Source organism: Malaclemys terrapin, chromosome 18 (assembly GCF_027887155.1).
Source record: "Malaclemys terrapin pileata isolate rMalTer1 chromosome 18, rMalTer1.hap1, whole genome shotgun sequence".
NCBI classification, from domain to species: Eukaryota; Metazoa; Chordata; order Testudines; family Emydidae; genus Malaclemys; species Malaclemys terrapin.
The window spans coordinates 13,091,469-13,106,116 of record NC_071522.1 but is presented as its reverse complement, the minus strand read 5'-3'; the positions used below and the strand labels follow the sequence as shown (position 1 = coordinate 13,106,116).

The 14,648-nt window shown below is 41.8% G+C and overlaps 1 protein-coding gene and 3 non-coding genes across 4 annotated transcripts; all 4 read left to right on the top strand.

Moving 5' to 3' along the window:
* Positions 1-3,351: 3,351 nt before the first annotated feature.
* On the top strand, positions 3,352-14,283 carry CCT6A (chaperonin containing TCP1 subunit 6A). Its single transcript, XM_054008288.1, has 14 exons — positions 3,352-3,537; positions 3,820-3,883; positions 4,934-5,068; positions 5,834-6,007; positions 6,195-6,298; positions 7,501-7,611; positions 8,210-8,369; positions 8,632-8,714; positions 9,183-9,279; positions 9,726-9,873; positions 11,547-11,680; positions 12,623-12,725; positions 13,443-13,515; positions 13,931-14,283. The coding sequence occupies exons 1-14, from the start codon at positions 3,401-3,403 to the stop codon at positions 14,001-14,003; spliced, it is 1,596 nt and encodes a 531-aa protein (XP_053864263.1). The 5' UTR covers positions 3,352-3,400; the 3' UTR covers positions 14,004-14,283.
* LOC128825928 (small nucleolar RNA SNORA22) lies at positions 5,469-5,600 on the top strand. The gene has a single exon (XR_008442761.1). It is a non-coding gene; the product is annotated as a small nucleolar RNA SNORA22 (small nucleolar RNA).
* Positions 7,219-7,353, top strand: LOC128825927 (small nucleolar RNA SNORA15). The gene has a single exon (XR_008442760.1). It is a non-coding gene; the product is annotated as a small nucleolar RNA SNORA15 (small nucleolar RNA).
* LOC128825929 (small nucleolar RNA SNORA22) lies at positions 7,937-8,068 on the top strand. Its single transcript, XR_008442762.1, has one exon. It is a non-coding gene; the product is annotated as a small nucleolar RNA SNORA22 (small nucleolar RNA).
* Positions 14,284-14,648: the final 365 nt, after the last annotated feature.

Here is a 14,648-nt window from a genome sequence, read left to right as displayed (position 1 = left end):
CTCCTTTTAAGTTGGTTATTATATTCAAAGGCAGGAAAGCTGTTGTGGCTGATACAGCTCCATTTATTCACTTCTTGATGGGCAGTCTTGTGACTGGCATCCTTATGACAAGATTGTCAAGAGCCAGTCACACTTCATGCATCAGCTGTTTTGCAATTCTGGCAACCTTATTCCTCCAATTTATGTGGATTAGTTAAAGTCACAAGCTTTATCTGTGCCTCCTTCTATGTCATCCTTGTTGTTTGAAATATTAACAATATTTAAATAATCAGTGGTCAATATGAGCACCTATGTGTAGCTTCTTGTGTCAGAGTACTCCTATGCCAGGACCCCCTATTGGAGTGACACTGACGTATCTAATGTCTAGTCTGATCCTGTTTATTAGTTTTATCTTTGTCAGGACATTGTGTTTTTAAACAGGCTTAGAAACAGTTTATTTTAACATGGGTTAATCACAATTTGATGCTGGACAAATTGAATCAGATAACGATGAGAGAAAATGGTTTCTACCCAAAAACCCAGTGGGGGTTTTGCCTGAGTAAGGACTGCATCATTTGGCCAACAGAATTCTTATTGCATACTTCAAGTAGAAATATCCCCCCTTTGGTTTCAATAGATTTAGGTGGGTTTAATAGACAGGTTTTCATCCATTTAAACAATATAGGGAAGTTCTTTAGTTGATGTAAATTATCACAGCACCACTGACTTCAATGGACAATTTACTCCACCCTTATATTTTTATTGTACATTAAAAATTAAATGCACAACAGTTCAACAACTGAAATGAAAATGAGCTATAAACCGACAGGTTTGCACGGCTCCCTAAAAGACTGCTGCAAAATGGGAGTTTAAGTGCCCTACAAATATAAAAGTAGTAATAAGAAAGAGTTGCTCTGCATACTCTGAAACAGCAGCCCCCAAATGTGTGGTCCGGGGAGGAAGCACAGAGAGTTTTGGATGGGATTCTCATTGGGACCTAGAGGAGTTAGGCACCCTCAATCCCCTTAAAAGTCATTGTGAATGGGACACTAACTCCTTGAGGCTCCTGAGAAAACCCCATTTGGTGAGAAGTGTAGATACTGACTTAAACTAAGGGCTGTCAGATTTCTTTTGAAGTTGGCTTTTCTTTCTGATAAAACATGTCAAAACTCTAACTAAAACAAAAAAGCGACTATGTTTTTTTCCTGCACTAAATCAAAGCCCCCTGTCTGAAATAGCTCCTGAGTGTTTGAACACTCTAGGAACCAGGGCTGGGGCAGGGCTAAACCAGAACGCCTTACAGATGGCTTCAGCCGTGACTTGGATTCATATCGACACTGACCCCTTTTTATCTATATTGGCAATACAACTGCCCCCTTTCCAGGGAACATCACAGAAAAAGATCATAGACCCAGGAGCGCCGCCAGCTTCTCTGCCGCCCTAGGCGGCGGAAGGTCCCGCCCCGAAATGCTGCCCCCCACAGAGGCGGCGGAAGGTCCTGCCGCCGAAATATCGCCGCGGTGGCCGCCCCCCAAATTGTAGCGCCCTAGGCGACTGCCTAGGTCGCCTAATGGGTTGCGCCGGCCCTGCGTAGACCTGGAAATTGCATAATATGAAGGATAGGGAGTGTGTGTGTGTGCACACATGTATGTGTGTGTTTGACTATATTGCCTGGTTGCATGCTATAGTTAGAGGCTAGGCCTGCTAATCATCATTAATCAAAGGTGCATGTCAAAATGTTTGGGTGCAATACTTGGACTGTGGAATTCTTTGAGGGAGAATATCAGAGATGTGTGGAGTCTCCTTTCATAGAATATCAGGGTTAGAAAGGACCTCAGGAAGTCATCTAGTCCAACCCCCTGCTCAAAGCAGGGCCAATCCCCACCTAAATCCCCAAATTGCCCCCCTCAAGGATTGAGCTCACAACCCTGGGTTTAGGAGGCCAATGCTCAAACCACTGAGCTATCCTTTGGAAGATATATGGAGCTAGAGATCCCAAAAAGCCATGTGTGCAGTCTTTCTCCAGGCCTGTAGCTAGACACACACCTAGTAGACAAACAATTAAAATTAGAATTCCAGGGGTCCCCTCTAACAGTACATTTTGAGATACCAAGTGCACTTTCCTGCATTTTAGAATATTTAATTTTTAAAAAGATGAATGCAATGACAAAGAAAGCTTACCTGGTATTTTTTATTTAGGGTTCTTCACTAGAATAACTTGTCAGCAGCTCAGCAAAACCACAGAGGTCCAAATATGCTGATATATTTCCCATTGATGCTCACACACCAACTGCATAAAAAACAGTCAAAAAGTCAGTAACCCAAGCAGGTTGTCACCTTCCATCTGCATAGAAACTCTTGGGCTCCCATACCTCTCTCTATCATTCACAACCAGGTCTCCCAAAACTCCCTTATCCTGCTCTCTCACCAGTAAGTATTGGCCAGATATAATTGTTAAATTGGTTTCAAAACACCCCACTGAGGACATTCAGTCTTGCCAGCTCTCGTGATTTTCTCGCAAGTACGCAAGTCTCACAATATTTGTTGTTTTTCTTAAAGCCCCAGCTCCTGAAATCCTGTGATTACCTGAGAATTTCAACTTTCATCTAAAACAAGCAAGTTTTGAGCCTTCATAGGTACAGAGAATATCTTGAAAAAGGGAACCCTAAGGTTCAGAATTCAAGGCAAATAAAAAGAAAAACTCTAATTTTATTATTTTTGAAATCTCAGGATTTTCAAGCAGATCTCAGTTTTTTGGAGCCTGACTCATGATTTTTGAACGTTGGGGACTGGCAATACTGGACATTTGTTTATTACTCTGAGCAGAACATCAAGGGTATAGCAGTAGCACTAAGAGCAAAGAAGACTGTTTGAAATATTGAGTTTATCTGTTATTAATTGAGCTAATTTAAATATTAATCCACTATTTAAAAAAATTGACTAATTTCTAACTCAGGCGAGTTTGTGATTTTAGTAACTGGGGGATTGTCATTGCTAACTACATCATATTCCCATTAATGACCTAGAAGCATGTTAATTATTTGATTTGCATACAAAGAGCTATAACTGTGAGAAGCTATTTTGTGCATATTATGTTATTCATATAGTGAGAGTCCCAACTGTACAATGATTGTGCAATAGTGAGATTTTACATATTAATGAGCTCTTGCGTATATTCATAAAAACACGCGCACGTGATTAATATGATTTGCATGTTAACGGCTTCCAACGGCCGCGAGGGCCGCTGCAGGGGGCGGGCACTGGGAAGGAACGACAAGGGAGCTGCCCAATGGTACAGCCGCAGGCTCGGCCTGGCCAATGGGATGCGGGCGGGCGAGGCTGGCGCGGCGGAGTGTTCTAGAAGGGAGGGGCGGCGACTCGGGGAGCTGGTTTCCTCTCTTTGCCCGGCCTCGCTGCGGAGATGTCGGCGGTGAAGGCGCTCAACCCGAAGGCCGAGGTGGCCCGCGCCCAGGCGGCGCTGGCGGTGAACATCAGCGCGGCCCGGGGCCTGCAGGACGTGCTGCGGACCAATCTGGGCCCCAAGGGCACCATGAAGATGTGAGACCCGAGGGAGGCGGGGGCCGGGCCGGGCCGGGCGAGGCCGCGTGGCTGAGGCGGGTGTAGCGGGGAGGCCCGGTGGGGTGGGCAATGGGCGCCCTCGGGAGCCGCTCCCCGCAGTGACTGGCGGGTTCTTCGGCGCCCCCCCCCCCCATGCGGCGCTGAGCGGTGGCTCGCGGCCATGCAGGCGGCTAGGAAGCCACGCGCTGGGGTGGGCAACGCGCAGGCCCCTGGGGGACGCGGCTGCGCAGCCGCTGACGTTGTGCATTGTCCCTCTCCCAGGCTGGTGTCTGGCGCCGGAGAGATCAAGCTGACCAAAGATGGCAACGTGCTGCTTCACGAAATGGTGAGTGCGGCCCTTTCCCCCCCCCGGCCCCCCGGGGCGAGCAGAGCGGCTGGAGCTGTGTGCAGTGCTGGTGGTGAACGGGGCTTCTCCTACAAGGGCTGAAGGCAGGCGTAGTTTGGGCAGATGTTCGCTCAATCTCATGCGTTGGCAACCATCAAGGAAAGTTAATAATTCCATAGTCAAAATGTATCTGTTGCCTCATTGGTTTGTTGTTGACCGATCTGTTATATCTCAGACCTCAGAAAGGGTTAGATCTTTCATGCAGTATCCTGCCTGTTACTCTTAAATAAGCTGTTGTGGACCCAAAATTTATTTTGGTTCACATAACACGGGTATGTCTCTGAAGTCCCAGTCTTGCCTCTGATCAGGGAGAGGCCTGCATTTCTATAGGCTCTGGGCAGATGTACATGCAGAATTGAGGCCAAATCTAGGAAGGTACAGATGTGACCTTAAAAAAAAAAAAAAAAACGTACTGGGCTGCATGGTAGGTGTGGTCCATGTTCCACCACACACCTATTCATAACTACATTGTAGTTTCCCTGCCACATGCTCAGTAAATGAAATATTACAGCAAACTTTCATTGTGCTGTACTTTACATCATACTTTTAAATGCTGTCTACTCTATGCTTATATGTTCCCTCTACTCCATTAAGGTTTATTTTAAGAAGCAGCACAGAAAAGTTATGTCCCTTTTCTTTTTCCCCAAGTCTCTGTCAGGCATGTATACATCATGGTCCTTTTAGAGTAACTTGGCTGCTAAGGACTTCTTAATGTTTGAAGAAACTAGTGCCATGCTTTGGTTCTTTATTTTCATTGCTTTTTTGGTCAAAACCAGTTATGCAAAGCCTATGACCACTATAGCTTGGTCTTTAAATGTGATTCTTTAATTAGATGGTGTCACATTAAACTGATAAAAACAAAATCCTTCAGATGCACTATTGGTTATGAAAGGTAAGTTTTGGCCAGATATAATTGTTAAATTGGTTTCAGATAGTTACTCACATAACAATTCAATTAGATTTATTGTTCAGTGTCTTGTTTTTGTTTAGCAAATACAACACCCAACAGCCTCCTTGATAGCAAAAGTAGCAACAGCACAGGATGACATCACTGGAGATGGTACCACTTCAAATGTTCTGATCATTGGAGAGCTGCTGAAGCAGGCGGATCTCTATATTTCTGAGGTACGTATGAATTTTTCACTTTCATAAGAAAATGAGTGAACATTTTCCTTTGAGGCTGTTCAGCATCATTGCAATTAATGTTTCATGTACATAAAAGAAACTTCAGGTGTTACAGCTCTTCCAGAATGACCTTATTATGAGACACCTTTTATTGTGTGAATACATTGGGTAAAAACTAAAACAGATGATGTTAAACTAGCCAGGGTTGTGTTATTACAGGTTGAAACCACCTATGATGGATGCAGGATGTATCTTGTATCTACCATTTGTTATTTCTATTTGGATTTAAAGCTCTTGTCTTTTAATTGTATGACACCAAGAGGCATCTTTCTAGAGTAAGGAATCATTGCTGGCAGTGTATGTGCCAGGAGACTTAGGTTGATACCTTTATTTATTCATGTTGCACAGTGAACACCCAAGTGTGCTTTGTAGTTCCCTTGGCTATAACTCTGTGCTAGAATAATCTGTACTTTTCCTCTGCATTAGAAGGAGTGCCTTTCCTTTTACATGTATTCAGAAGGACAGTACATTCTCTCTCTCTCTCTCTCTCTCCTCCTCCTCCCCTCCCCCCCCCATTCCCCGTGTAGCATGCAAATTCTAACTTACTACAGTCTTACAGCACCAAAGTCATGGATATTTGTGGTATCCGAAGTTTGGAGATAACACTTCAAATCTCAGCTTTTCAAGTAAAACTAGTAAATAGGAGTTTTCAAGTGTGGAAAAAATGTCCACTCATCCTTCTGTTAACTTTTTTTTTTTAATTAGGGCTTGCACCCTAGAATAGTCACTGAAGGATTTGAAGCTGCAAAGGAAAAAGCACTTGAAGTTTTGGAGAAAGTCAAAGTAACCAAGGAGATGGACAGGGAGACACTTGTGGATGTTGCCAGAACGTCCCTGCGTACTAAAGTTCATGCAGAACTTGCTGATATCTTAACAGAGGCAAGTGTGCATATGTTGTCTATCATCTTGCCTTACTGTCCTTTCATGTCAGGAACTCCAGGTGTTCAACTTGTTCTGTAACTATTTGGGGGAGGAGTGGGAATGTACAAAAGTTGGGGGAATACTGGGTGGATGGCTTTTTTGAAGAATGCATTGTTTTTTATGGAGGCATTCTCTTCTATTCCAGGCTGTAGTAGATGCTGTTTTGGCGATCAGAAAACCAGATGAGCCTATCGACCTCTACATGGTTGAGATTATGGAGATGAAGCACAAATCAGAAACTGAAACAGCGTAGGTAGCTATAAAATGTTGGTTATACATTCTGTACTTCAAGGTTAATCATAGCTTGAAACTTAATTGCTTTAAAACAGTTGAAGATAACTTTAGGTAGTCTGCCACCTCTGAGTCCCTTTGCCAATTTTTGTCAATTTACAATTGCATTTTCCTGTTTTTCTTACTCCTGTTTTGTTTGAAAAGAGGAAACTGACTACGCAAGGGAAAACTACAAAACTGATTAGTAGCAAAGTATTGTCAGAATTACAAAATAAATTACAGAAAAAAGGCTATTTTTCAGTTTATCCCTGTTATGATAATCTTCTAACAGGCCAGGAGGGACTGGACACAAGTGAGACTAAATCTTGTCCCTTTATGCTCTAGAATCTGACTGTAGTGTTCTGATACACTTTTTTGAACATCATTATCACTACAGATTAATTTCAAGTATAAAATGTACATTAGGTACATCTGCTGTATATAAATGTTAACTTTCAAAGATTGTTTTAAAACAGTTGTTAGTGTGAAAAACATGAAGTGTCTTATTTCTTTTTAACTATTCCATCTCTTTTGGAATGCAAGTCCACTTCCAGTATAGAAGAAGTGGAAGTTTTAGGTAACTAATCAAAAATGGAAGGTGAACGGAAATCCAACTCTCCACCTTTTGCACCTGAAGAAGTCCACCTTTTGCATCTGAAGGAAGTGGTTTTTACCCACGAAAGCTTATGCCCAAATAAATCTATTAGTCTTTAAGGTGCCACCGAACTCCTCGTTGTCTCCACCTTTTGTGACTCTACAATATTGGCCGCACGGGGTGGCTCCTAATGTGTCTTAAGTGAAGATGTATAAAATCTTATCAGAATTACATCTTAAGAGAATCCTAATGCTTCAGAATTCTTTGAAATTACAAAAAAAAGTAGATATGTTTAACTTCAATGGCATGGATGAATTCTGCATTGTCTTCTTCAGTAGCTAATGCAGTCAGACACTATGCTAGAGTATATTCCTTTTCACTTATTCCTAATGGTATGCTTTGTGTAAAGTTGGCATGTCCATACAAGTAGGATACATGATCCAATGAATTCTTAATATGACAGCATGGTAAATAATCTGTTTAATCAACCATGGTATTAGTTTTATGACTACATTTCAGGGAAACAGAAGTTTCCTACCCTGTGTATAAAGGATTTCTTACAGATAATGTTACCGACTTTTTACAGGCTGATTAGAGGACTTGTTTTGGACCATGGTGCTCGTCATCCTGACATGAAGAAAAGAGTGGAAGATGCTTACATCCTTACTTGCAATGTATCACTAGAATATGAAAAAACGTAAGTAGTCACCAGTGAGACAAGGGAAGAAATATACCTGACTCTGGCTATGTGAATTAATATTTGCATATATGTCTTAAACCTTTTAAGAGTACTAAGAGTAATAAATATTTTAGAATATCCCTTTATTTAAAAAAAAAAAAAATTGAACTAGCCTAGTTTTGTGTAAAAGGAGGAAATGAAGTCAAATGTTTCACTCCAGAGTAGTGGAGTGATGAATTGGCTTTTGAGGTGGGCTGGATTGTGGACACATTAGCATAATAGTCCCTTCTGTTGGCTCACTGAATGACAGGAAGTCTCCCCTATGCCTTCAACACGTCTTACATTGCACAGTGAACACCCAAGTATACTTCATAGTTCCCTTGGTATAACTCTGTGCTAGAATAATTCTGTGCTGTACCTCTGCATTGGAAGGAATCCTTTTCCTTTTACATGTATTCAGAAGGACTGTACACTTCTTAGTCCTGTACTATAATTTTAGCTAATTGAGGTCTTAACTGAAACATACAAGTTAAGTCCTCTTCTGATTTTAAGATTCTGCTATTTTAACATTATAGAGCACTAGTAGTAATGTTGAACAATTTCTTTTTCTATTCAGAGAGGTGAGCTCGGGATTCTTTTATAAGAGTGCAGAAGAAAGAGAGAAGTTAGTAAAAGCTGAAAGAAAATTCATTGAAGACAGAGTGAACAAAATCATCGATTTGAAAAAGCGAGTCTGTGGTGATTCAAATAAAGGATTTATTGTGATCAATCAAAAGGTGAGATAAATGAGAATACAAGGTAACTGGAAAAATTATCTAAAAATGTTGGTATTTTTGACTGGCCTGATGCTTTGTTTTATGTTAACTGTATAGGCTTCTTCAGACAAGCCTTAGTCCGGCTTGGTCAGCAGCGTGTTTTCAGATACATGGCATAGCTCCCACTTAGGTTCAGTTCATACTGAAGTAGAATTTGGTACTTAGTGCTGGACTGAATCTATTTTTATTTATTCCTAATGTGTACTTCTCTGTTTGTTTACAGGGAATTGACCCGTTTTCCTTGGATGCACTTGCAAAAGAAGGAATAGTAGCTTTGCGCAGAGCAAAAAGGAGGAACATGGAGAGGTCAGTTCTTGGGGAAAGAATAGAGATTTTCGTTACAAACTTTCACTCTATCCATTCTTAGTTCATTGTATATTTTCTTTCAAAACTGAAGTAAAATATCCTGTTAGCGCAAGCACATACACTTCGTACAGGAGTAAAAACTGTCAGTTCAGTATAAATCATGGAGAATCCTGACACGAGACTAAAGCTTGCAGTAAGCTTTCAACTCGGAGTAGTGTAGAAGAGGCTTGAAATGTGTTAAACTTGAACACTAGGAAATAATCACCTGAATAAACAATCCTTAATATCTTGAAATACATAAATAAATAATGAGGCCAGCCTATATGTTACAACAATTTATGGCATGGTGTGAAAAGCATCTTCACTCAGGACCATTCAGGCAACTAAGATTCTCTAGCTTATTTTCACTCTACGTTTATTTAAAAAAAATGTAACATGCTTTTAAGTGTTATGTACATCCTTTTTCAGATTGACCCTTGCTTGTGGTGGTATGGCTATGAATTCTGTGGATGACATCAATGCTGACTGTTTGGGGCATGCTGGTCTTGTCTACGAGTATGTACTGGTGCGTAAGACCTTGAGTTTGTAACCAAGGCTAAATTAGATATTCCTCTGACTCCTATCTGGTATCTGTAGCAATCTTTTCAGTTCAGGCTTTGTTGATTCTGCTACTTCTAAACATATGGAGGTCTTTGCCTACATTTAGGCGCCCATGAAAATTCATTTAGAAGTTTGAGAGCAATAATGGAAGTCTCCTAAAAAGTCACTGGAACTTCTTCCCATTGCTCCTTGTCATGTCCATGTGTAAACATTTTGCCTAGATGAAGAGACAAACATCTCCCCTTCTATCTCTCCTCCCCTCCTGAAAGGTCCAGTACAAAATTAATTATCTGAATAGCTCAGATGCACTCTTGTTAAATATTTTTCATTTAGTGATTTACATGGATATGCTGTGGGGCTTTTGTTAAGCAAAAATGTGATATTAGAAACTTGCTGCTTATTGGCATCTAGGGTGAAGAGAAGTTTACCTTCATTGAGAAATGTGACAACCCTCGCTCTGTTACCCTGTTGATCAGGGGGCCAAATAAACATACACTCATGCAAATCAAGGATGCAGTAAGAGATGGGCTACGTGCTGTCAAAAACGCTATTGAGGATGGTAAGTCTCCTGGTGGTTTTATTACATTTAATGAGGTCTTATGAGGCACATCTTGAAATGTGCAAAATATACCTGCCAATGCACATCTATGTGCCTGTATTGTTCTATTGAGTAGTATGGATACATTGTTAGCTTTTGTTAGTAGTTTATACGGACACTGTGCTAAAGCACACTTCTACTTGAAGTGTTCCCAGTGCCTTGCTATTTTTAAAGTGGGTATATAGGAAAGATGGACACACACATTTGGTCAGTTATTGTAACTTGAGTTACATGTTAGGTGACAAAATTAATAACCTTGTGTTGCCTTTCTCCAAGAAAGGGAATAAGTATTATTAAATGTTAACAGTAAGTTAAGTGCTGCAGTTAAAGTTGCTGGAAAACTCCGTTAGTTTTCCCTGTAGTGATTAGAGCATTTTGTACTATTAAAACTTTAGATCTAATTAAAGTCAATGCTTGCGGAAGTGGGGAGAATAAAAAATACATACCCATAGTTGCAAGGTGTATGCCCACATTTGCGGCAGCATGTAGAGTAGACACTGCACACCCAGCTAGCACAAGTATAAAAAGCAGTGTAGACCGTGAAGCACTGCTTGGCTGAGTAGAGACCTGCCAGAACCCTAGATCATATACCCTACATGGATCTCTACACACAGTGCCTCCCATAGCTAAAACAGTGTAGATATGTAGTGTCCCACTACTTCCCTGCAACAGTGAAAGGCTTCAGCAGTGGGGAAAAGCTCTGGCAGGTTTTTCCTGCTGCAAAGAAACACTTTGGCAGCTCCCAGCTGCTGTCCCCTCTCTTTCTCCTCCTCCTCCTCCTTTCTCTCTCTCCCTCCTCTTCTCCCCCACCCCCACCCCACTGCCAGGTGTAGCTACATATTGCAGTGTGGACGCGGCCTATTTTTCACTGCTGTGCGTAGCTATATGTACCCTACGTGCCTCTGAAAGTATAGAGGAGGGCTAGGAAAGGCTTGCACTCCAGTCATCTAAAGGTTTATTACTCTGCATCATCAGTCTGGAGTTCCTGCTGGGAAGTCTCATTAGAATAGCATTTCTTATCAGTGGAAATAATGAACCAATAACTTGTTCAGAAATCTGTTTAAAATATCTTGAGTTAGTATATATGTATGGTGTTACAAAAACTTGAGTTTTATTCCAAGAAAACTGCAAAATTGCTACTTCTCTTCTATTCCAAACTCCATTTCAGAGGGAAGGAAAAAATAGTGAAACAAAGTGGCTCTCTAGATGGTTTAACTAAAAATACACATGAGAACTGAACTGTTAATGTAAAAACCTTTTACTACATGTAGACTTTGTGCTTTACTTAAATTACTTCATGTAATACTACTAATCTTGGCTTGTGTAGAATATTATTGGTTCTTCTGCTGTCTTGCTGAAATGTCTACAGTTGGCCTAAAACAACTGCTATCCATATTTTAGATAGCCGGCCATATCTTGGCATGTTTTAGTGAATATGGTAGAAACATACAGGCTTTAGTTTTAACTTCCTAGCTTTCTTTCCACCCAGTAAAAGCTTGGAGCTCTTTATTACAGTCAGCAACTCTTAACTGACCTCTTTGCCTCTGTGGAAGCTTCATGACCACTAACTTAACTTATGTTGTCTAATTGTTTGTTTGATATGGCTGTACACTAGTGTGTGTTATCTCTTACAGGATGTGTAGTTCCAGGAGCTGGTGCATTAGAAGTGGCAATAGCTGATGCTCTTGTGAAACATAAGCCCAATGTAAAAGGAAGAGCCCAGTTTGGAGTTCAAGCCTTTGCTGATGCTCTGCTCATAATTCCTAAGGTATAAAAGTACTCGTGGTTAAAGTAATAGTTTCAGAGCAGTTATAACATGTAGAAAATTATACATGTCTTAGCAGTAGTCCACTTCGCTGAAGAGCCTTTTGCCAGAGGACAGACATGAGTAATAAATGTCTTGAACTGCAGACAAGAATGTATATCAGAGGTGGGGAAACTATGGCCCGTGGGACACACCTGTCTGGCTCCTGAGCTCCTGGCCCGGGAGGCTAGCCCCCGGCCCCCCCTACTGTTCCCCCACAGCCTCAGCTCACTGCGCCACTGGCACAATGCTCTGGGCAGTGGGCTTGCAAGCTCTTGCCAGGCAGCACAGCTGCAGAGCTGTTGCCTGACCCGGTGCTCTGTGGTGTGCAGTGGCATGTCTGGCTCCAGCCAGGCGGCACAGCTGCCTGTCCTGGCGCTCTGGGCAGCACGGCTTTAGTACCGCCAGCCACAAGTGCTCCAGGGAGCAGGGGGGGTTGGATAGAGGACTGGGGAGTTCGGGGTGGTGGTTGGGGATGGGGGAGGGGAACAGGGGGGTTGAATGGGGGCAGGAGTCCTGGGGGGCAGTCAGGAATGAGAGGAGGGGTTGGGTGGGAGGTCCGGGGGCGGTCAGGGAACAGGGAGGGATGGATGGGGCGGGGGGCGTCAGGGAGCGAGAAGCTGGGGGCGTCGGGGCCTAGGCCACGCTTGGCTGTTTGGGGAGGCACAGCCGCCCCTAACAGGCCCTCCATACAATTTCGGAAACCCGGTGTGGCACTTAGGCCAAAAAGTTAGCCCACCCCGATGTATATCCTTCCTCATTTTTGTCTGAGTTATACGGGCAGGGGGATGTGTTGGGAGATATGGTAGAGACTAACAGTTAATGATGCACTGTCTGTAGATTGTTTCATGGCTTAAGTTCAATACATAAAACATGCTCTCTCTTCCTCCTCTCTCCCCCCCCCAGGTTCTTGCTCAGAACTCTGGCTATGACCCCCAGGAAACACTAGTGAAAGTTCTGGCCGAATATGCAGAATCAGGACAACTTATTGGAGTTGATCTGAACACTGGTAAGAAACTTTAAAATATGTTCTTTAGACAATTGGGGTTAAATAATTTTCACTTTGAGCTAGCAAAGTGATGCTGTTTCTGTTGAGGGAAATAGAGCTTTTTTTTTTATGTACAGCAAGTTTTTCATGCTTGAGCTTCCAAAGATGTTTCAGGACTAGCGGACTTGTAAGACCTGATGGTTTTTCAATCAGCAGCTTCTTTAGTTGATTAGATTACTAGAAGAATACTTCTTCACTCATGATGAATAATACTTAACTTCAATATAGCTTTATGCAAGAGAACTAACTGACTTGGCTAGCCATTATTCCCCATTTGGAGGCTCAGACAGACTCATTTACTAAATGTATTTTTCATTATATGGGCACACAAAGGTGAAGGCCAGCGTTTAGTATGAAGTAGGAGATACTCTGGTTTGCCTCTTGGCAGCAGCAAATGTTGTTTTGCCAGTAGCTGGGAATGGCCAACGGGATGGATCACTTATGATTACCTGTTGTGTTCATTCCCTCTGCATCTGGCATTGGCCACTGTCTGAAGACAGGATACTGGGCTAGATGGACTTTTGGTCTGACCCAGGATGGCCGTTCTTATGTTATGTTGGGGGGAGGGGGGAGGAATGTTAATATCTTGTGATTTCCTACTTTCTGTAACAAGATTTTGAACTACATTAATAAAATGCTAAAACGTTGTCTTCAAGGGGATTTATTTTGTATTCCCAGGTGAACCAATGGTGCCGGCAGCAGCTGGAATTTGGGATAATTATAATGTCAAAAAACAACTACTTCATTCGTGGTAAATTTTTTTGTTGTTGTAATTTTAAACTAAAATAGGCTTCCATTGCTAATGGTCAAATTTGATGGATTTATATGGGATGGGTTAATCTTTACTATCTAAAGATGCAGTGTAGAAATAAAAACACATGAGTACAATAGTTATATAAAGATGACTAGTCATTTTTAGCTGTTTCACCTCTGTCCTCCATAGAGAAATGAAACTTCTTAAATAAGCCCCAGATTGTTTTTTAAGAACTTACAGAATGCCATTTCAACAGCTGGCATATGAGTTTTTAAACAAAACTCCATAATCTATGGAGTGGGTGTGTATGAGGTAGGGACTGAGTGGGGAGATGCATGCATTTGGTACTCTGGTTTGGATGAACTGTAGAATAATACAGAAGTTTTGACCATCGATGTTTTGATCTTTCTAGCACGGTGATCGCTAGCAACATTCTTTTGGTTGATGAAATTATGCGAGCTGGAATGTCGTCTCTCAAAGGTTGAATTGAATCTGCCCTCAACTGTGGTGGTAGCCTTGAATAGGGAGATGCCCCTATGAAGAAACTTCAAAAAAAAAAAATCCAGCTAAAGGCATTATTTTCTGCAGCTTCCAATGGATCTTCACAGTAACAGAAGTAGCTCTCTTTGGAGTAAACATGGCCACTCTCAAATATTAGCACCTATTCAAATATTAGGTTCTAAAATCAGTTATTTATTTTTTTTTCTTAATTGCACTGAAATGTACAACTTAGTCTTTTTACCCAATAAACAGTTCTGTTCTGTGCTTATCTTGTAATGTTATCAGTTACTTAACATGTGTTTTGGTTGGGATGGCTAATTTTCTGGGACAGGTCAATGTAGTTATGTAATTGTCAACTGGGAGGAAATGTGTCTTCTCAGAATTCACTCATCTATACACCACCTTTCTGGATATTGCTTAGAATACCCCAGGCAGGGATGACTTTCTGTGGCTCACATACTCATGCAGATTGGATTGCACCAAATTTTGTAGTTTGAAAGACTTGCTGGGGTGGAGAGTCTCCACAGGGTTTGTGAAGAATACCTTTAGTTGTCGGGGAGGCAATATTTTGTGTGGAACACTGGACTGGGTGGGAGTCAGACCTGGATTCTTTTCCTAGATATGGTGCT